The sequence below is a fragment of the Macaca nemestrina genome, chromosome 2 (genome assembly GCF_043159975.1).
Source record: "Macaca nemestrina isolate mMacNem1 chromosome 2, mMacNem.hap1, whole genome shotgun sequence".
In the NCBI taxonomy this organism is placed as follows: Eukaryota; Metazoa; Chordata; class Mammalia; order Primates; family Cercopithecidae; genus Macaca; species Macaca nemestrina.
The window spans coordinates 101,137,552-101,161,489 of NC_092126.1; the positions used below are offsets into that span (position 1 = coordinate 101,137,552).

At 42.9% G+C, this 23,938-nt stretch overlaps 1 protein-coding gene across 3 annotated transcripts in view; it reads left to right on the forward strand.

The window, feature by feature from the left end:
- The window catches only part of LOC105480191 (CTD small phosphatase like), a 119,921-nt gene that overhangs the window by 84,059 nt on the left and 11,924 nt on the right, over positions 1-23,938 (forward strand). For all 3 annotated transcript variants that reach the window (XM_071091450.1, XM_071091451.1, XM_071091449.1), the window contains exons 3-6: positions 8,181-8,213; positions 15,948-16,049; positions 19,173-19,229; positions 22,786-22,878. In XM_071091450.1, the coding sequence (XP_070947551.1) occupies positions 8,181-8,213; positions 15,948-16,049; positions 19,173-19,229; positions 22,786-22,878 (285 nt within the window). The remainder of the gene's footprint in view (positions 1-8,180; positions 8,214-15,947; positions 16,050-19,172; positions 19,230-22,785; positions 22,879-23,938) is intronic.

Genomic DNA, 23,938 nt, shown 5'->3' on the forward strand with positions numbered 1-23,938 from the left:
ACATGAAAAAATAAGAATGTTGCACATATAAATACATGAAAAATATTTAACATGTTTAGTAATCGAAGAAACGCAAACTAAATAATGAGATACCATTTTCCAGCTTTCAACTTATCAAAGATATTTTTAAACACAATATTTGGTTTTAGCATGGAGTGGTAGGAGGGAGGATAGAGAATGTAAATAAGTTGCTGGTAACAATGTTACTTGATGACACCTTTCTGGAGGAAAATTTGGCAATATGATCTTAAAGCCTTAAAAATATCCCTATTTGTTGATGCAGGCAGTTACTCTTTATGGACATAATTATGAATGTGCAAAGATTTAACCATGAGGTCCCACCCAGCATAGATTATAATGCCAAAAAATTATAAGCAACCTGATGTTCAACAATAGGCAGTTGGTTTAAAAAAAAAACAACTATAGAATTAACTGTGCAATCAAATAGCATACAGCCCTTCAAAATGATATGTCGTAAATATTGCTGATATAAAGAAATGGATAGAGTGTCTCTCTTGTTCTCTCACACACATACACACACAAGCATTTATAAGACTGGAAGGACGTATGCTGAAATATGAAGGTTATCTCCTATTGCTCACACTGGTGGAATTATAGCTAGGATTTTCTCCTTCCCTCTATACTTTCCTCAGTTTTCAGAAAATCAGCTTAAATTACTTTTATGATTTAAAAAATTATTTTAAAACCACGTATGGATGTATAGAAGGGAATTCTGGGAAGATGACAGCCTGAGCACATGGCTCTGACTGTTAAAATTCCCTCCCAGGATAAACCCAGGTGGGCCTGCTGGTGGAGCCTGGAAAGTGCATTAAGGCCCCCAGTTTTCCTGACACCTTCAGGGTAGAGAGCAGGCACAGGATTTATTCTCTCTCTTACTCAATAAGAAGCAGGGAACCACCAACAGAGGAAAATGCTTACATCTCCCTGAGTCCTTGGACAAACACTCGAATGTATAGTCCCATGAGGTCCACTGGCCAGAAGGAGCTGGCGGATCGCCTTGGAAAGGGCTCATACTGCCCACACAATGTGTGTGGTCCTTTGAGGGGCTGCCCTGGTGAGCTGGATTGCTTCCAGTGCTTGTGCCTTGGAGGATCCAGTAGTGTAGGGGCTTTCTTCATCTCTGAGGTTTGTTAACATGGGCTCTGCTGGGCCATGAAAACAGCATTCCTTGCTGGGCCTTGCAGTACTCACTCATTTGCCACTTCCCAGAGAGCCTCATAGACTGACCTGCACAGACACTAAGGGAACCCACAACCTGGTGCAAGCAAAGAAAAATGCAGCCTCCACTGAGAAAGTCCAAGTTGAAAAAACTGTAATGAGACTCCCACTGCGGTAAAACTAATGGAAGAGATGGAAGAGAACTTTAACAGACAACTCAGGAAATGAATTATGAGTACAAAAGGAACATTTGGAATTTAAAAACTCATGATTTCTAAATATAAAAATTCAGTAAACAAACAGAAGGAGAATGGTCACTGGTGGGAACTGAATTCATGTTCTGGAAAAGCAAGTGGAAGAAGAAATATCTTACAATTCAGACCAGAAACACAGAGATGGTAATTGTGAGAGGGGACAGCAGGCATCTAGGAGATGGAACATGCAAATGTTAAGAGTTCCAGAAAGAGAAAAAGTAGTAGAAGAAAAATTTCTTGAGCTAAAGACAAAGTTTGAATCTGTGGATTGAAGGAGCTTACCAAGTCGACAGCAGGATTAGTTAGAGGAGCGCATGCCTAGATGTATCTGTAGAAATTTTGAAGTTTAAGGACAAAGGGAAAGTCTTACAAGATACTAGAATAAGTTATTTTCAAGGAAAACAGTTATATTAGTATCAGACTTCTCATCAGCAACACTAAAAGCCAGAAGACTATGAAAAAATATTTATAGGCTACTGAGGGAAAAAAATGGAAACCAAAAATTCTGTATGTGACCAAGATATCATTTATCTGTTGAGACAAAAGTTTCTTAGATATGTAATGATTCAGAGAGGGAACAAAACATAAAAATCTGGGTGAGATTGATACTGAGTTATGATATAATTGTTAAAAATGTTAGAAATAGGCTGGATGCAGTGGCTCATTCCCATAATCCCAGCACTTTGGGAGGCCAAGGTGGGTGGATCACGAGGTCGGGAGATCGAGACCATCCTGGCTAACACAGTGAAACCCCATCTCTACTAAAAAATACAAAAAATTAGCCTGGCCTGGTGGCGGGTGCCTGTAGTCCCAGCTACTCGGGAGGCTAAGGCAGGAAAATGGCATGAACACAGGAGGCAGAGCTTGCAGTGAGCCAAGATTGCGCCACCACACTGCAGCCTGGGTGACAGAGCGAGACTCAGTCTCAAAAAAAAAAAAAAAAAAAGGTTAGAATTAAGCTGGGTGCAGTGGCTCATTCCTATAATACCAGCAGTTTGGGAGGCTAAGGCAAAAGGATCACTTCAGCCTAGAAGTTTGAGACCAGCCTGGGCAACATAGGGAAACCCCCATCTGTACAAAACAAATAATAAATAATTAGCTAGATATGGAGGTGTGCACTTGTAGTCCCAGCTACTCTGGAGCCTGAAGTGGGAGGATTGCTTGCACCCAGGAGGTCGAGGCTGCAGTGAGCCGTGATCGCACCACTGCCCTCCAGCCTGGGTGACAGCAAGACCCTGTCTCAAAAAACCCCCAATGTAGAAACAAACATGATTTTTAGGAATAGAACTAATAATAGAACTGTAACAAATGGCACAATTAGAAAATAGATCTTTAAAATTCACAGAGGGGGTAAAGGAGAAATAAACAAATTGAACAAGCCATCAAAATTAAGGAAAGGGAAAAAGAATAAATAATAAATAGCAAACATAACATAAAGAATAGGCATAAAACCTAGTTTGATGAACCAGATTCTTCTAACAAAGACCAAGACTACATCAGATTGGTTTGACAAATTCAGCTGTATGATATTTCCAAGAATATGCCTGTCATCAAATAGGAATGATTTTGTCAGTAAGTAAAAGAAAACTGCTGGGCATGGTGGCTAACGCCTATAATACCTGCACTTTGGGAAGCCGAGGCAGGAGGATCACTTGAGGCCTGGAGGTTGAGGCTGCAGTGAGCCTTAATCGCTCCACTGTCCTCCAGCCTGGGTGCCAGAGCAACATCCTGTCTTGAAAGAAAGAAAAAAAGAGAGAAGGAATGAAAGGAGAGAGAGAGAGAGAAAGTGTGAAAGAAAGAAAAGAAAAGGAAGAAAGCTGACAAATAATAGCTTAGACAATTAGGGGATTATTTTTCTCACACAAAAAGCCTGGGTCAGGTAGTTACTGGGGTTTATATTTCTGATGATGCCATCAAGAACATGTTTTTCTGTCTTTCTGCTCCCCTATCCTTGGTGTGTTTGCCTTCATCCTCATGCTTGCTATTTATGATCTCAAAGTCACAAGTTTTAGATATCCTATCCACATTTAAAGGAAAAAGATAGGGAGGGGTGGCACTGGCCATGTCTGTCCCTTTTATGAAAAGTAAATGCTTTCACAGAAAAACCCAGGAGACTTCTGCTTATGTCTTATTGGCCTGACACAGTGCCTGGCAGATTTCTTTTACTTACTGCCAAAATCATTTCTATCTGATGGCAGATATGTTCGTGGAAACAGTGTACAGTTGAATTAGTCAAACCAATTGGGTGTAGCCATTTGTCACATGGCTATCCAATAGCAACAGGGGAGGAATTTAGCCCAGCATATTCTTGCTCTCAACAAAATCAGGAGAAGGGAGGAATGACTCATGAGTAGATACACTAGTCAGTATGGGTTCGTTTATGCTTCAGTAACAACCTCAAAACCTCAGAGGCTTAAACAATAAAAGTCTATTTTTCACTCATGCTACTTGTTTATAATGGGTTGGCTGAGGCTGAGCCTTTTGTTCTGTGGCACTATCCAACAGAAATGTAATGTAAGTCACATGTATAATTTAATTTTTTCCAGTAGCCACATTAATGAAAATATTTTTAAAACAAGTGAAATTAATTTTAATAACATGTTATTTAATCACTATATCCAAAATATTATCTCGATATGTAATCAATAGAAAAAAATATTAGCGAGACAATTTATATTCTTTTTATCTTACTAATCCTTCAAAATCTGATGTGTATTTTACACTTACAGCACATCTTAATTTGGACCAGCCACATTTTGTGTGCTCAGTGGCCACATGTGACTAGTAGCTACCATACTGGACAGTATAACCATCTTATCCTCATTCACATGCCTATACCCCATCTCTTTGCTTCCATGACTGTCACAGCAGGACAAAGGAAATGTGATAAATCACATTGGCTCTTAAAGTTTTCACTCAGAAAACTCAGAAAAACATGCCTCATTTCAGCTGACATTTTATTGGCTAAAGTAAGTCACATGACTGCATTAAGTTCAAGGGGAATGGAAGTGTAATCCTCCCACATATTCAGAAAGAAAACTGGAATTATTTGGTGGACAGTGCTAATGACAATTGCAGTAGGTGACAGTTTCTGACATAACATCTAACATACAGATAAAGAAAGGTGGAAAATAAAGAAATGGGCAAAATATACAAAGCAGATCACACAGAAAGCAGGAGTGACAATGTTAATATCAGATAAAGCAGAATTCAAATTCAAAAGCATTAAACAGGATAAATAGGGGCACTTTACGACAAATAGTCTAATACATGAACCGTATAGTAGCCCATAGACCTTTATATATAAAATCAACAGTGCCACCAAAGAAGAAAACTATATATGATAAAAAGCTATCTTCAAAAAATAAACAGCAAACAACACAGAAAAATCAATGGTAGGTTCTGGCTAATGGAATAAGCCAAGAAAATGAGACAATTGGTATAAACATGGAAAAGATACAAAGTTAGTCTTATTTGCAGATGACATGATTGTTTACATAGAAAACCCAAAAGACTCCTCCAAAGTTGATTCAAATCATAAAAGATTTTGATTTCTCATGTTTATGAGAAATGTGTGTGCTGTTTCTGGATAGAAAGGCTTAAGTTCTTCTGGGACAAAAAAGGTCAAAGAAGAACCGAGAAATTTTTAGAAAGAAAATAAGGAAGACAGCTTGGTATCTTTGTAGATGAAATGATATGAGGAAATGGCATGGCAGCCTTGGAAGCTTTCCTGGGGTACTCAGCTGTATCTATCAGGAAATAGAAGCCTTTAAAGGCAGTTCCTCCAGCAGAGCTGAGCTCACTTGGACTTACTGTTCATTCATGAACTTCCTTCTATTAACATTTGTCAAGATGGCTTTTTAAAGAATTATGTTAACTTTGAGTTAATTTAGTTAATCCAAAGTGGGGTGACACGTTATTTCCATAACACTTGACTAGTCAATCCGGGAGACCAGACACCAGAGAAAGAGCCCTGTCAGAGTGGGGCAGTGAATTCCTAGAGGAGGACCCTCTGCCTCTTGACCCTAGCTTGCTCAGGACATTCGGAACACAAAGCCCGGGCCTATTAGATGTGGAAGCAGATTCCAGGCCCATTTCTACTGCTGATTCCTTAAGTATCTGTGCCTCTCGGAATTCAGCATGCCAGAGGAAGAGGGAAGGCTGTGGACAGAATGGGACAGATGACCTCTAGGGTTCTATCTACCCTCCATATTTACTTTTGCCCTGGAGAAATGAGGATTTGGAGCCTTTGAGTTTCCAGCTGCTTCTGCAGCAGCAGCTTGGGGTAGCAGCCATTGCCACCATCACAGCCACAACCTGGACCTACAGACCAGAAGCCTCCAGAGGCTGGGAGGAGTCAGAACCCCAATGGCAAAGACCATGGAGGACTTTTAAGGGCAAAGACAGCATAAAACGGATTGTTGGACACTCACAAATACATGCATACGTCATGCTGTATACACAGACATACATACATGTAAGCTTCTAGGGTAATTTTCAAGCCCAAATATCCTTCTAGATCAGCACTTTTGCTTGCTCATAGTGGACATTTTGTCAGGCCTTTCAGATGCATTGTTGTGATCTCTTGCATCATGGACGTGCTCATCTCATCAAAAGTGTGTTCTGAAGGTACACCTGTGTGCAGGGGATGTCTGCACTCTCCTACTAGAGCAGAGCTTCTCAACTTGGGATAATTTGCCCTCCAGGGAACATGTGGCAATGTCTGAAGACAGATTGTCACTAGAGGGGGAGAGAGCATCTGCTGACATCTAGTGAGCAGAGGCCAAGGATGCTGTTAAACATCCTGCAACAAATAGGACATCCCTCACAACAGAGTTACCCAGCCCAGAATGTCACCAGTGCTGAGGTTGAGAAACCCTACTCTGAAGTGGCCCAGCTGGGTATGGCAGCACACACCTATAGTCCCAGGTACTCAGGAGGCTGAGGCAGGAGGATGTCTTAAGCCAGGAGTTTGAGGCCACAGTGAGCCATGATCACACCACTGCACTCCAACCTGGGTGACAGAGCAAGACCCCGTCTGTAAAGTAAAATAAAATAAAAATAAGGAGACCCAAATAGGATGTGAACTTCTGGTTAAACTCTCCTCCACCAAATACTATGCAGCCGTGAAAAAGAAGAAGTCATGTAATTTGCAGCAACATGGATGGAGCTGGAGGCCATTAATCTAAGCAAACTAATGCAGGAACAGAAAACCAAATACTGCACATTCTGACTCATGAGTGGGAGCTAAACACTGAATACTCATGGACAACAAAGGGAACAACAGACACTGGGGCCTACTTGAGGGTGGAGCTTAGGAGGAGGGTAGGATGAAAAGACTATCTCTTGGGTACAATGCATATCACCTGGGTGATGAAATAATCTGTGCAGTAAACCCCCATTTACCCCATAGGTAAATGACATGCAATTTACCTATATAACAAACCTGCACATGTACCTCTGAACCTAAAATAAAAGTTTTTTTAAAAGTATGTCCTCCACCAAGTATGTCTGTAGGAGCAGTGACCTACTATTAGTCCCAGTATTAGGAATAATATTATTTAAAAGCTTCTTAAATGAATTTATCTGTGCAAGTTCTTGGAAACTTTGATTTATTTGATTGCATTGTCTGTTGGAGAGCAGCATAGCTCTGCCTTGAGTGATGTCAGAAGGAAGCTGACAGTCTTTAAGACAAGCCCAAAATCTGAAAAAGGAAGGAACTGTGGAGATCATCTCAAGAGGAAATGATACTTGCTCTTATACTGCAGAGGTGATGACTAGGGGTTAGAGATAATCAAGAAGTTGCTAAATTGTTCTTAGTGTCAAAACAGAGCTCAGAAAGGTGCCAGCCAGCTGCCATTGCCAGCCATCAGGTTTGGCCCTTTCATGTGAGACCTCGTTATCACTGTAACCCTCTTAATAAAAATGGACACATATTTTCAGAAATTCTTCAGTGTACAAGGCATGAAGCAGTGCATCGCCTTATTAGGCCATCTAAAAAAGAAGAAACAGAAACTGGAAATGCTCAGTGGAAATAAACTTTTTTATTAGCATTTCTTAACAATGCTATAATGAAGTGTTTCCATCAATTAGGTTTGGAATGGCTGGCATTTGGGGCTGCGGAATAATTGAGGCCTTTCCTTGGGGCCTAGGTTTTCTTAACACTCCCTGTGAATACAGGTTGTATTTCCCTTGAAGGAGAAAGCTGTCCCCTTGTCTGTTGCCTGGGAGGGAATTTCTTGTACCTTGCCTTGTCCCCTCTCCCTAGTCTTCCCCTAGAGGAGCTCCTGGAATGACCAGGAGGTCATTGTAATCTGATGAACACGTCTCCCATTCCCTGCATATGATATTGACTTAGTCTTTTTAGGGAAAAGCTTGCTTAAAAGAAAAAACAAACAGTTATTAGAAGGAATCAAGGATTAAAGTAAAGTATGAGTTTTTATTTTTGTTTTTTAATTAAGGATTGAATTCCTGGGAGTAAGGGAGGCACTATTTAAATACACAAAATGGTTGGTGAGCCTCAGGAGCCCAGCCTGGCTTGTTAGCAGAACGGGTGTCTGAGAGACAGAAGGAGCCTCATGCCTTAACTGTGGAAAATTTTCGGATTCCTCCTGTTCATTAAACACCACCAAGGTACAGAGAATGGCAGATCATGCAGCTGCTGTGCTCGAGAGGGCTTTGAAGTTTCTTTTGAGAATATGATCTTCTCTTCAAACCTGACAATGATTTTTTTTTCTTTTTCCTCAGGGTGACCAGAGGCAGGTCATTCCCATACCAAGTGTATGTATATTTATCTAATTTTATTTATTAAAACGGTCATAAAATCGTGTGGCTTTGGGCCTACTGATATAAAGGATTTTTTAAATGTTATTGCTTATGTTGTTTATCATGTGGTGTAAACAGCTCTGTTCTGTTAAAAAGAAAACTGAAGCTACATTTTAAACTGTGAGCAGGAAGTTCTCTACAGAGACAGTTTCCTTTCTCAGGAACAGCAAGGCAGCCAGCATCCATTTACCCAATTCTCATTTTCCCTTTCTCTCTGGGAAGGACCTCCAAGCTGAACAAGCTGAGGTTGCTCAGAACCCTCACCCACACCCCACCATCTTAGCCTCAACTCCATAGATTGGCGGGAACATTCTTTTGCCCAGACACAGTTCTTTGCAGCAGGTTCAGTCCCAGTGGAACTGGGCTCACCAAGCCCAGGTCCCAGGTGACCGGACCATTTCTAACTTATCAGTGGTAGTATGGCTGTAGCTCCGAGATCAGAGAAGTCACCCTAACTATATTCTCTGGACTTGCAGGACCCATCCCACAGGCCTGCTGTGCTGCAACTCTGCCCAGCTGGGCACTCCCTGAGGCCACCCTCACTTCTGTTGTCAGCCCTGAAATTTGTTCCACCCCAGCACAGTCCTGCACCAGCCACCCCTCAGCCATCCGCTGTCCTTTCTCTTCTTCCTGTTCTGCCAGCAGAGCCACCCAGCCTGAGGCCAGTCAGCAAGAAGTAAACTGAAGACTGACTCCCAAAAGAAACTTACAGTTGAGATGTCTGTATCAAACAAGACCTTTCAAATAGTCTTATGTCCTTAGAGAAGGATTTAGGTTTCAAAATGTGTCTATAAATTAATTTTTTAGTCTGTAAAGATGATCAGATTCAGATTACTTGATTCAAATCTGTTCATCTCTCTTTCCTTGGAGTTTTTCACATCCAATAGACACAGCAATCTTACATAGAAGGAGTAGATGGATTTCATGCATACAGGTTGACGACTCCAAAGGCTTTGGTAGTACATGTCACTTACAAATTGCCCAAAAAGTTTACAGTAATTTCATTTTTCTCAAAACTCTAACTCTTGATTGACTAACGAGTTGCAAGAGTCTGTGTAGTGATTCTGACTGCCCATGTGCCTGAGGGTTGGGCTTTGTTGGGAAAACTGGCTTTGATCAAAAAGATTGACCTAGCAACCCAACTTTTTATCCAGAGTTTGAGGGAGATGCCCAGCAGAGTTAATACCAGAAGACTCTTTAACCTTTATACAAAAGTAGTTTTTGATTTTTTTTTTTTCCTGCAAAGGTACCTACATTAAATGATGGCAGGTAGCATCTCTCCTTCCACCTTCAATGGCACTATTACTGTTTTTTCTTAAAGCTAATTGGCAGCCATGTGCAAAGTTAAGTGCAGAACAAAAGCACTTGTCAGTATAAAAACCCCACTGAAGAAACAGACCCTTTTCCCACAAATCTAGACTCAGCCATGTATAGAATTCTGGAATAAGAGAAACAAGAAGAAAATTCCTTATGTAATGGATCCTGGTGGTGGATAATAAACTGCTGACTGTGTCCTACATGTGAGGTGTTGGGTCAGGCCATGTGAACCTATGAACTATCTTGCCCAAAGAAACAGCCGAGCCAAAGGAACTTGCATTTTTGAATGATGACCTCCAGAAAAGTAGTTCCACTAGTGGGCACAGTGTGATTTCCACTGCCTGCTTAGCATATAGGACTGATCCCAAGTCCATCTGAGGCCAGCTCAGCCCTGGAACCAAGTCTTGGGAGCCCCTGCAAAATTTGCACCTACCTGAAAAGGCTGCAGGTTACGTAAGCAGCGTGGTCCTGGCCTTTCTGGACCTCAGGGGGACCTGGTCAGTGCTGGGAGCCCTGAGATCTTAGGGTTCCATGCATAGAACCAGAAATCCGGGCTTGTGCTGAACCTCCAAACCAGATCCCACAACCTCCTGAAAGCTTTCTTCAGGCCCTGAAGGTAAAGAATTCTCTAAGCCTGTGGTGACCAGAGCAACTGTAGCTGGGGTCCCCATCTGTGCCTGTCACTTCACCCCTCTTTTTTCATTCGCATGCTGCTCTGTTTGTATGTGTAGGTTTGGTCTTTTAATTTTTTGCTAAACAATAATTCAAGCTCATGGTTAATTATTAAATATTGAAGGATTTGGGATTAACACCTGTGGAAATACATATATACATACTATATATACATGAAGTTGAAAGATTAAAGCAAAAAGAAAATATCTCTCAATGTAATCCTACTGCCTTCTAGGTAGTACCACTTTTAATATATGTTATTTATCCTTCCAGAAGTTTTCCAGACAAACACAAACATAGTTATATAAATGAAGTTGTGTTGTATTCACCATTCTGCAAATTGCTTGTAACTTTCTAACAAGATGCCTTGAACATCTTTCCAAATATTAGTAGGTATATATCTGCCTCATTGTTTTATATTTCACTGATGGCATTTACTTTGTTTCCACTTCTGTGCTATTACAAATATTTCTCTTAAAAATATCCTCTTTTCTGTGTGCTAATGGACTTGTATGATAGTTCTTTGTGATCAGTTTCTATTTGTGGAAATGCTAGGTCAAAGGATATAATATTACAGTATTGGTACATTAAAGCCAAATTGTTGTCCAAAAGCCTATGCTAATTTACATTCCCATGAAGTATCTATGAGATTGCCTCATACCCTTACTGAAAATGATTATCAAATGTTTCAATCTTTGCTAATCTGAAAGTAAAGAATGGTAGCAGTGGCTCACGCCTATAACCCAAGCGCTTGGAGAGACCGAGGCGGGCAGATGGCTTCAGTTCAGGAGTTCACGACCAGCCTGGGCAACATGGTGAAACCCCATCTCTATAAAATATACACAAAATTAACTGGGCATGGCGGCTGGGTGCGGTGGCTTACGCCTGTAATCCCAGCACTTTGGGAGGCCGAGGTGGGTGGATCATCTGAGGTTGGGAGTTCCAGACCAGCCTGACCAATATGGAGAAACCCCATCTCTACTGAAAATACAAAATTAGGCCGGGCGCAGTGGCTCACGCCTGTAATCCCAGCACTTTGGGAGGCTGAGGCGGGTGGATCACCTGAGGTCGGGAGTTCGAAACCAGCCTGACCAACTTGGAGAAACCCCGTTTCTATTAAAAATACAAAATTAGCCGGGTGTGGTGGCACATGCCTGTAATCCCAGCTACTTGGAAGGCTGAAGCAGGAGAATTGCTTGAACCTGGGAGGGGAGGTTGCGGTGAGCTGAGATCATGCCATTGCACTCCAGCCTGGGCAACAAAAGCAAAACTCTGTCTCAAAAAAAAAAAAAAAAAAAAATACAATTAGCTGGGCGCGGTGGTACATGCTTTTAATCCCAGGGAACTCGGGAAGCTGAGGCAGGAGAATCACTTGAACCTGGGAGGCGGAGGTTGCAGTGAGCCAAGATCGCACCATTGCACTCCAGCCTGGGCAACAAGAGCAAAACTCAGTCTCAAAAAAAAAAAAAAAAAATTAACCAGGCATGGTAGTGCATGCCTGTAGTCCCAGCTACTTGGGAGGATCACTTGAGCCCAGTAGGCAGAGGTTGCAGTGAGCTGAGATGGCGCCACTGCACTCTAGCCTGGGCTACAGAGCTGGACCCTATCTCATTTCTTTATCAGTGAGTTTGAACAGCTTTTCATAAGATCATTGGCTATCTTTCTTCTTCTCTATTCATTTCTTCTAGTTTTTTATGCTGTGTTGCTTGTCATTTTAAATTTTAAGGAAATTACTACTTTTCCCCAAATATATATCTTTTGGCCTTGTTTGTTTATAATTATTTTGGCCACAAGGAAGTTTTAATTTTATATAAGTAAATATTAATGTCATCCTTTATGCTCATTGATTGTATATTTTCTTCTAGTATTTTAATCGTTTTTAATAGTTTCACCATTACACCTTTAAATCTTTGATCCATTTGGAATGTTTGTTGGTGTAAGGCATGAAGTAGGAAACTGTCTTTTTTTCCAAGTGGCTACTCAGTTGTCCCAGCACCATTTAGTGAGTAATCATGTTTTGCATGCCTATTGGAAATGACATTTTTATCCTTACCATTAGTATCATTCGTCTCCCAACTATGGGCCAGGATTTAGGGCCTTCCTTAGTGGGAAGCTTCATGGGCTGTTTGGTGAACATCGGGTATTGAACGATAAGGAAAAGGTGCAGAGGGAACGAAAGTTTGAAACTGCTGATGTATGGGTGGTCATGACTTGAGGTGAGCACTCGAATGCCTTGACCCCAGTGAGGAACGCCACTGAGGCTGTGTCCTGAGTCCTACCGACCCCACACTTTTGCTTAAATTACACACCACACTGATGCTCACAAACATGAGGCTTGCAGTGTAACCAAGCCATAAAAATGGTGAAAGAGGCCGGGCGCAGTGGCTCAAGCCTGTAATCCCAGCACTTTGGGAGGCCGAGACGGGTGGATCACGAGGTCAGGAGATCGAGACCATCCTGGCTAACATGGTGAAACCCCGTCTCTACTAAAAAAAAAATACAAAAAACTAGCCGGGCGAGGTGGCTGGCGCCTGTAGTCCCAGCTACTCGGGAGGCTGAGGCAGGAGAATGGCGTAAACCCGGGAGGCGGAGCTTGCAGTGAGCTGAGATCGGGCCACTGCACTCCAGCCTGGGCGACAGAGCGACACTCCGTCTCAAAAAAAAAAAAAAAAAAATGGTGAAAGAGGAGAGGATTTGTTTTCTAACAGCTATGTTTCTATGCTATTTGCCTAAGGCTTTTAATACAGCAATAGTACACTTCTTTCCACAAAAGCATTATAAAGAATATACAAGCAGGACAGCTATTCTGATTAAAAGCAGTCTAGAGATCCTCTTGCTCCCCTCCTGCATTGGGCCCTGACATCCACCCGGAGCTCTGAGGGCTTGGGGAGCACAGCGTGCAGACCTTGAGTCTGAGAAATCTTAAGTAAGGAAACAATAATCCAATGTACTAGGAAGAGGTACTACATCTGTAAGATTTATGAGAGTTTGTGGGGTGGGTACTCCAAGAGGAAATAAGCTTAGTGTTAACTATTCATGACTGCCAGTGCTCTGCCAAGGACAGGAAATTTCAGATTTACTCCCAGGAAAGGAACAGGAATGAATACCATTCCCAAACCATGGATGGCAAGCCGTGGTCCTCCTCCACCCACCCCCCAGCAATGTTCTTTGTGTACATTTGAGCAAGTCATTTTGTATAAGAAAGACCTTTCTTGATATGACTGGTATTTCTCTTGTTCTTCAGCTTTATGAAAACCTCAGAGAAAACTTGGTTCAGGACATTTGTTAGTTAATGATTCAAGCATCACCTGAACAGATCAACTGAAGTAACAAAGCACTGTATTGCCATTTTATAGCATCCTTACATTTCCAAGGACACAGCTGTCCCAAAGAATTCTTACCCATGGGCTCAAGAATTTGTATTAATCTAAAGCCAAGCTCTCAGGGAAGCTGTGTGCATTTAGGAAACATCAGAGGATTAATGGAACCTCCTAGCCTGCTGCCTCCCAACTTGGCCTTGTTCCCTACAGCACAAATTAAAATCAATAGCTTGCTTAATATGAGTCTCACCCTTCTCACCCTTCTCCATATTTTCTCTCTTAGATCTTACCATGAGGGGTTTTACTTACTGTTAACTTTTCTGTCTTAGATAACACCATGAGGGGTTTTACTTACTGTTAAAGAATGCTTGTAAAGTGTGGGTTAACTGTGCTAAGAAAGTAATCTTTGTTCTTGAGTTTGGAAAATGAACCACTTTTGGCAGATCTTTGATGTTTTCAGAGATGCTAGGGTTAGAATTTCTAGATCCTTATTTTCCAGGCTAACAATTAAATTAATAAGTTATAGTGTTTTAGTAGTTTATAAACACATAGGAAAAGGACTAGATAGACACTAATGTCAAAAGGGAGACACAGAAAAGAGAATGATTGTGTTTTATCTGTCTGGTGTCTATAATCTTTACAATGAGAATGTGTTTTATATTAAATAATTGTGTAATAAAAATTCAAACAAATTTTATTCTGGTCACAAGCATGCTTTCTGCTCTGTCCCAAACAACAGAAATGACTCACATTCTCTCTACTATGTTCACTTAGCTCATCACACTCTGCCTTTTTAAAACACCTTTTGATACAAAACTTTTTGCAAATTTAATTTTTTTTAAATAACCTGCTGACTCACTGGTTTGTAATAGAGGACAAAGGTCCTTTCTAGATCCTCGAATTCCGTGCCTGTCTCCAAGGCACATCCCCGCATCCCTTCACAGTGCTGCAGGATTAGGGAGGATTGCTTCCAGCTGAGAGAGGTGAGAGGCCGGAAAGGCTCTTTCTTTTGGATGACGTTGGGAAGGAAGAAACATGGAGTTAGAAATGTTTATGTCTCCACACGTAGCCTCTTCCTGGGCAACCCTGGACAGTCTCTCTCTGCCAAGGCGACCATTGTACTTGCAAATTTACCTAACCTGTTGACTGCCTGTGTTACATTTACTATGAACCAGCTAAAGTTCAAAATTAACTTTTGATCATTAACTGACTTTCAGTTTGAACCAAAAAAAATAAAAAGAGGAAATGGCCACGTAAAAGGAAATACAGCTTGATTTCATTTTTTTCTTGTTTTATTTGATGAACGAAATTGTCCATTCTTTGGGAGCTCAGAATAGATATTTCCTTGTATTTTCTTTTGTATCAAATATTAAAGAGAGTTTGACCTTCTGTGCAGGTCAGAAAATTAATTAGTTAACACTGGATATTGAATATGCCACAAAGTAGACTAAAATACTTCAGATCATTTCTAGAATGAGGCAAAGCCTAAAGAAATAAATCCTCTAAATCGAGTGAGATTGGCCAAAGATACCTAGCATTTTATGGTTGACTGAAGATACCTAGCATTTTATTAACTCTTTATGACTTCTTTATCATGAGATTTGAGTCACCTGCTACTAAGACACATAAATAGATTGTTTGGTCAACAAATAACATGTGGATTAAAGTATAACTTTCAGAGGCGGAGAATCCAAGGGGTAAAAATACCACATTTGCTCAGTATTATACCACAGTGTGGTGGCACAAGGTGGCACTGTACCTGGATTAGTTTTATTTCTGTTTCCTAGTGCTGGGGGTAACTCTGGACCACATTTTGCTGGTGGGCCTATAGTTTCTCTTCAGGTTTTTTAAAAATCTCAGTCACTAAAGAAAAGAAAATTCTGTGGTTCCAACATAGCTCTAAAATCTACTTATGTGCCACAGGCAAAATATGACCCCACGAAACAGACCTCCATTGTTACAGTACCTATTATAATTAAATACTCATTCTTGTGTAATCCATTTTAATAACAACTGTAGCCACCAATATATATATGTGTGAGGCAAAATGCTGGGTGTTTTATTGCCATTATAACTGATAACAAAAACCTTTCATGGTAGGTATTATTATCCCAATTTACAACCAAGAAAGTGACAGAGACAGAGCTGATAATTGAAACCAGGTTTGTCTGGTTCCAAAGCCTAGGACTTCATGGTAGTCATTCATATCGTGGCACAGTATTTGATAAAGCTTCAGTTGCAAAGTACTTATTCTTATTGTTCTTAATAAAAGTCCATTATATGCTTGACCAGGCATTTAAATGTTTGAAAGTAGTATAATACAATACTGATTGGTTTGTCTTTTACATAAAGGTAATATTGGTTTATTTTTCCCCTTTAGCCACCGGCTAAGTACCTTCTTCCAGAGGTGACGGTGCTTGACTATGGAAAGAAATGTGTGGTCATTGATTTAGATGAAACATTGGTGCACAGTTCGTTTAAGGTAAATCAACATAAAAATCTGTGATCTTTGTGATTTGATAACAATTGTATTGGAAAAGAGAAAACAGAAAGGATGAAAGCTTATGGTGGTTAGTGTGTAACTTCACTCTTCATGTAGAAATCCCAGGAGCTGCTTATTAACCCAGGTGAACATTAACTAAAGTAGTTGAATATTAACATAGTTAGTTTGGAAAGAAACCACTAAGCTACCAACATCACTGGGACCTCATTCTTACTTAGGAGGTTTGCATCTTCCAACACTCTAACCCCTGCAGAAATACTTTTCAGGTGGCACAAGGCACTCAGTGCCCCCAGGACACTGTTTATATTTGTCAAGATGACCAGAGTGCTATGTATTTTATTGGGACGAGGAAGGGAGGCTCTGTTGGAAACTGTCAAATGACCTGGTATCCTGGAAATTTTCCCGGATCAATTTTTGAAAGATGCCCAACTCTGAAGAAGACTTTCCAGACTTCAGGGCATCTGAACAGATTCAGCCATTTAGTTTGAGCATCTTCATGACAAGAGGTGGCTGGGGTTTTTTGCAAGCTTCACAGCTAAATGAGTACCCACCATCAGGACTTCCCTCCTAAAGGGTGTGGAGGTCAGACACTCTTCCTTCCTGTCACCTTCCCTGATCTCCATCTTCCTGCTGGAAAAACAGCAGAAATGGCCTCCATGCAGGAAGAGCTGTGGTGACACTGTTAAGAAATGAGTTAGTTAACCTTTTTTTTTTTTTTTTTTTTTGACGTGAAATAAATTGTTTAAAAGAGGCAAATGATGAAAAGAGGAGATTGGTATTTTGGGGAGAAGAAGCAGGTGTTTAGGATTCTGGTCTTGTTTTCCTTGGGTTATTTCTGGTAATGGGACTGCTCTATCATTATACTGCATTCCTATTTCCCCCACCAGCCTAGGACTCCCCTTCACTGAGAGACATGAAGGTCACCATCCATGATGGGGCATGTGTCTCACATGAACCACAGTCATTCCTTACAAGTTGTAGGAAGCAGAAGAGCTGTCAAATATGCCTGAACACCTTTCTACCAGAAACATCCTTCTTTGTTCTTCTCACTAAACAGAGACCTTTCTGGTAGGGCAAAGCCAGAAAATTGTCTTTGAGTCCTTTGGAGAGTGGAGAAGAGACCACACTGACCTCTAGCAGTGAGAAATGGCCTTATTCTGGCCACTGGGGCATACAGGGACCACCTTATTCCCTAGCACTTGAGGGCCAGGCCCTTCCAGAGTTGGTCCAGGGGATATGGTGACCTTGTGTCCCAGCTTAACCCTAGATAGCACTGGAAGCCGTTTCTCCCCCATGGGCAAGTTGCTCAGGACTGTTCCAAGTCTCTGTGAAGGAAAGCCCTTCAGAGCAGAGGTCGGTTGCCATCACAGCATAGAGAACTCCCTCCGAAGCAACTACGGGAGTGCGGGCAACACTGGCCAGATCACCCAATGTTACTGAGGGTTCCTTGCTCCAAAGGCAGGGCCTTGGTAGCCCCCAGTGTCTCTAGCACCTGCTCAGAGGTCATTGATGCCACAAGCTAATGTGAATGGCATTTCCTCGTTCCTTCCCTCCCCTGGCCTGCCTGCATTTGCAACCAGAATATTCTTGATGGTTTTTAGAGTTCTGGGCATTTCAAAGTCTTTTGAGAATCTGAAAGCTATGAACCCTCTTCCCTTCAAAAATGTACGTTTGTACAATGCATAGGTTCATGGATTCCAAGTGAAGAACCCTAGCTGTAGCAGAGTCTCCTTTACACCAGCAGGAGAGAGGAGATTAAGGATGGTGCTTGCTGTAAGCTGGGGAATGGTTTTTCTCTTTTAATATACTCCGTGGAATGTGATTCCATAATCTAATGCCTTGGGAGAGCTTCTTCCTTCAGTCTTTCCTTTTGTTTTTTAGCATGATTCTGATTTTAGTTGTGCAATTATATGATACCGAACTCATCCTTGGCCTTCCAACTCTGGGAGTAAATAAACAGTGATCGTAAGCTAAGTGCTTAGTAACGGTGCTATGACATAGCATTGTCCATGGTTTTTTGTTTTTCTTGTTTTTATTTTTTAGTTTATATATCAATGAAGAGGGTTTGTGTGTACCGTGATGGGCTTAAAAGCAGACCTCAGTTCAGAGTCTGACCAGAGACGCTGTACTCCCACCCCTGCCCAGTGGCTACCACACACACCTTCTCCTTCCTTCTGTCTCTCTTCTCTTGTCCAGGGGTTTGCATGCTGATGATTCAGTTGGGCCTGTTCATTTAAGTAGTTTTGTACCTAATTTGTGGAATTTCATTGAGAACTGTGTGTAAGTTCATCATTGAGAACATAGTGACTGCTGAAGAATCATATTAGAATTTTAAATGTCATTAATATTGTCAAAGAGTTATTTAAAATATCCAGAAGTTTGTGGGTGTGCCGGATGTTGTGTTCCTTGGAGCAGAGCAGGCATAGAGTGGGCTAGCTCTGTACCTCCACCCAAGGCAGGAGCTGGTGCCAGGCTACCTGGGAGGGCCTGAAATCACTGATTCTCAGGACTGATTGGGGCCATGGGCCTGCATCAGACCCATCACAATAGCTAAGGAAGAGAGGAGAAACTGAGGTCCAGGGAGAGGAAGAGCCTGCCCAAGGGCATGGCCTGTGGCCTCTGACTTTACCCCCACATGGCCTTGGCACTGTTTTGAGCAGCCCATCACAGGGCAGCCCCCAGTCGTGGGTCCAAGTACAAATAGTTTTCCCTCAAGCAACACTGTCCTCTGAGCCCATCACATGCTCAGCTCCTCCCCCTGGTGGCTAGCAGTGATTCCCCATCACCCCAGCAGGACTCTGGGCAAGAAGTGGAGTTTTCAGGAGCCCCATCCTCTAGCCAGGCAGTGCCACACTTTTTGGTTGAGGCCAGGCAGGTGATATTGGACCAAGATGCTGAAAATGTAATGACAGTCACAGTGGAAAATAATGTGCTTTCCTGCTTGTGCTTATTTTAAGGAACCAAGGCATGCTTCAGCATCCTCCTCCTGAACTGTTTTTTCCAATAACCAAAACATTGGTCCAGGCAAGCTTTTTTCTTGCTAAAATTTCCAGGCTTTTTTGTTCCTTCAGACATATTAATTATAGTCTCTTTTTTCTCTAGCCTATTAGTAATGCTGATTTTATTGTTCCGGTTGAAATCGATGGAACTATACATCAGGTAAGAAATTGAAGCTAAATTTGAGTTACAATTAAGATTTTTTAGTAATTACATTTCCTATGAACTTTATTTCTAAATTCACATTTCAGTAATAATTCCTTATTACTGAATCAAAAGGAAGAATACTGTAATAAATACAATATTCTTCTTTTTTTCACTCCAATGAATTTATTTTATACTGAGATTATAAGAAAAACTGTAGTCATAAATATTAGATGTGGTTACAAGTTCAAATAGTTCTTTGATTTGAAGCAGACTTTCAGAAGTTTCCATATCCCCCACTGGCCTAGCTTGATGGTCTAATTAACTTCCTTGTGTAATTGCTTTCGGCTACTCTCCTAGCAGGCAACAGGAAAATGCCACAAGTCACCCACTTATGGTGGATTCTCGGGAAAAAAGTGTCCATTTTCAATGCCAGCTGCTCCAGACTGATCTTGTCATTCCCGCATCGTTTTCTCCAGAGAATCTTTAGCAAATACCCAACCCAAAAGAAAAAGGGGGAAGGGTGTTAAGTTTTCAGATCCGCAGGCTGCTATGAATAAAGATGTCGTAGTCAGTTGGCATGCATTTTCGTTGCTTCTGGTTTTTTTTCCTTATCTGCATAAAGCTTTTCTGGAAATAGCTTCATTTATGAACAAATTGGAAACGTTGTAGGAAAACTAGCCTTAGAGGTTGAAGCCGGGGAGCTTTTGTCAGGTTTTCCACAGGGATGATCTAACCATATTCCTTGTCAAGTCCAAGGTCTTAAAGGGAGCGTATCTGGCCTGATATCCCAGGAAAGAGACTTTCCTGGTACTTGAGCCACAACGGGATATCTTTTCTTAGCAATGTCAGTAGTCTTTGGTTCTTGAGTGCAAGGTGTCAGAACTCGTGAAAGCTTGGGAATCAGCTGGTCCAGCTGCCTCATTGTCTAGATGGAGAAACTGAGGCTTTGCCAGGGAAGGGGTTGGTTTAAGGTCATACAATGGGAAGAATTAAAATGAAAATTCCAGTCTCCTGCCTCCTGGCCCAGGGCTCTTTTCCTGATACTCAAGTCCCTTCCCTCCCTTGTCCTTGCTTTCTTGCTTATTCTCCAGGATGTCCTGCCAGGAAACAGTCCCCGGGAGAGGCAGCTTTTTCCTTAGTGTTTCCACACTTCATGCTTTTAAAAGCCATCACAGAGCCAAAACGGCAGGCACTTGGGCATTTAACATTTGCAAAAGCATCAACTGAATTAACTCAGCATCTGAGAAGCAGTTAAGGCTTCTGCATTTATCATCTTGGCTTGTGTTACGTAGTGCTCATGATGAGACAAAGGAGAGGCTGCCCAATGGCATGTCAAGAATTAGGAGAGAAATTAATCCTTTGTACCACGTGACTGTAAGCATGACCAGCCTGCCCACTGCTGACCCATTCTTGCAGGAGCCACTGTAGCTCCCCCACCCTCCATCTTGGCTGTGCTGTGATATCACAAGGTCCCAGGGCTGGGGTCAGAAATTCTCTCCCGAGGGAATGAAGCCACAGGAGCCAAGAGCAGGAGGACCAAGGCCCTGGCGAAGGCCGTGGCCTCGTTCAAGTAATCCAGGATAGGCTGTGCAGGTCCCAATGGGCCTATTCTTGGTTACTTGCACGGGGACGCGGGCCTGGACGCCGGCATCCGGGCTCAGGACCCACGTCTCTGCCAGAGGCACCAACACCAGAGTTCCCAAAACAGTCTCCTGCCCTTTGCATGTAGCAAAGCTTGCTTTCCAAGCAGGACTCCCAGGGAGACGGAGGACTACAGGCCACACCTGTTTGCTGGCAACGAGGAGTCTTGTGGGCAAAGTGGGAGTCTGGAGCTGTTGCAGCCACAGGCCCTGCCCTCAGCCCTTCCCCAGCCTCCCAGCTCCTCAGAACTGTGCTGGTATCCATGCTATGACATCCTGTTCCTCCAGCCCCTCGCTCCACCCTCAGCCACAAACCCATGTTGACCTCCTTCTTTCAGTCATCCATGAATTTCTCCCTGAGTCCTGGCCCTCCTGAGCTCCTGCTTCTGGCACCTTGAAAATGCCTTGGTTCTGTGTAGAATTCCTCAGCCAGCAGCACGCCCAGCATGTGGTGCAGAGTCCCCATCTATCTCCCCTCTGCTGCTCCTCCTGCCATTCTCACCTGCTCCATCTGCCATTCAAGGCCCTAACGTGCCCACCATGACCTGCCTCTCACTTCATCTTCAGCCACTTCCTCTCCCAACCCCTGCTGCTCCTGCTTCTCTCACTGCCTCTGATGGCTGGGCACACAGCCTGGCTACTCTCTTAACATCTCAAGTATTCTCAGGCCTCAGGTCTCGCGCTCTACTGTTTCCTCTGCCTGGAAGCCCACTTCTGGTCATCCTTATTGGCCTGGTGAACTCCTATTTATCCTTCAAGGTCCAGGCCAGATGTTATCTTCTATGATCCCCTCTCCTTGTGAGGGGAGTTAATTGTCCTTAATTTATCCCTCTACTACAACTTTCATTATGTCATGTTTATTTTTATATGTTTTTGCCTATGTCTGTTCTAGAGTGTGAGCTCTTCAAGGGCAAGGCCTGTGTTTTATTCATCTTTGCAACTACATCAGACTGAGCTCAGAGCTGGGGCTCAGTAAATATGCTGAATTGAATTTTAAAGAGTTTGATTTATTTTAGTGAAGTGGCTAATTTCAAACGGAATTTATTCAAGTTTGAATTAGTTTTTCCCTCCTCCCACTTCCTCTGTCTTCTCTCACCAGCTTTGCCTTTTCTCCCATCTCCCTTGTTTCCCCAGATTCATTCAGGCTCCCTAATCAGGAGCCAATGTATGGTCTGAAGCCTGGCCTCCTCACTTTTACCCCTGGCCTAGCCTGGTCAAAAGGGTACACAGAGCCCAGCCATTCTAGAAAACACTACTCTTTGTACCCCTCTGCTCAGAGACCCCTCCTGATGGGTTATGTCTGGGGTCCAGAAATAGGATGGTTTCATATCCCCTGAAATGTACCAAGCCCAACCTTTATGGTGTCATAGACATCTTCCCAAGCTGACAAGGAAGCCCCTTCTTGCAGCTTTGCTGGGCCTGTGCTTCAACCCCAGACCTTCCTAGTAAGGGGGATGTCCATCCAGAACAGAAGGTGGCAACCAGAGCAATCCCAGACCTGCTGGGCAGTAGGCTGGGCCTGGACCTCTAAAAGGACAACACCCAGACCATGGCCTGTGCCCATATAGGTCCTGACCTTCAGCAGGTGCCAAGAAACACACATGAAATGAATCAGTCATTACACACAAACATGGTACAACCCTTCTACTTGCTGGCCCTGAATATCCCCAAGACCCTCACACCATGGTCAGCTTCTCTTTTTCCCTTAGGAGGGGTGTCTGCAGTGAACTCAGACCTGGAGCCCTGTCCGAGGAGTGCCACGTCTGACTCCATAGCCCCTCATACAGTCTGGGCCTCTGCCTGCTGTGCATAGACCTGGAGGAGGGAGGCAGGAACCTTAGTAGCAGTTCTTCCTACAGTGGGCATTTGGGCCCCGGGCCATCCCCAGCAGCTGCCACACCTGACCAGTCTGCTGTCTCCTGCCATTGCAGGTGTATGTGCTGAAGCGGCCACATGTGGATGAGTTCCTCCAGAGGATGGGGCAGCTTTTTGAATGTGTGCTCTTTACTGCCAGCTTGGCCAAGGTGAGTCCTGCTTCCCAGCCCCACACTCGCAGCCTGGTACTCCCAGCCCCTCCACCCCTACCCCCAATCTGTCAAGCAGCCCTTTGTTTTGGTGGGGGAGGCTATTTCTATGGTGACAGGTTCCCACCCCAGATGGGATGGATGCAGGCCATGTGCATGGTGCCAGCCTGAAAGCCTTCTGGGTTACCATGGTGACAGGGAGCACTTAGAACAAATGCTCCATGATGTTGCTGTATGCAGCCACCTGAAGCTGGATGTCCACAGTCCAGAGAATCACAAACAGGTCCAGTGTAACAGACAAAGGATGGTGTACCCCTCAACCATTGACTGTCCACCAAATGCTAGAGGCCCCTGTGTCCTTGGGTTTTGCTTCCACAGATTTGAGGAAGAAGCAAGTGAGAGATAAGTGTTGGGCACTCACCCACATGCATGGGCTGAATGAGAGTTCCGACTGCCCTAATGAGCTGTATGATCTGAGGCAAGTTACTTCACTTCTCATGTCGGTTTCTTCTATAAATTGGGGATAATTCCATTCACCTTGTGGCTAGATCACATGAAATAACAGATGTAAAGGACTTAGCACAGTGTCTGACTCACATACAGCAAGTATTCATTGAGCACTTGCTGTGTTCTACATAATGTGGTGGGCATTGTCACGTGGTAAACACTCCTGATGTTCATTATTTTGTGTTACAATTATTTATTGATGATAATAGGCCGGGCATGATTGCTCACGCCTGTAATCCCAACACTTTGGGAGGCCAAGGAGGGTGTGTCACTTGAAGTCAGGAGTTCAAGACCAGCCTGACCAACATGGTGAAACCCCATCTCTACTCAAAATACAAAAATTAGCTGGGCATGGTGGTGGGCACCCGTAATCCCAGCTACTCGGGAGGCTGAGGCACGAGAATTGCTTGAACCCAGAAGGCAGAGGTTGCAGTGAGCTGAGATCACACCACTGCACTCCACCCTGAGCAACAGTGACTCCATCTCAAAAATATATATACATATATTTGTTGATGGTAATAAAATCATTCAGACATGTCTTGATCCTAAAGCT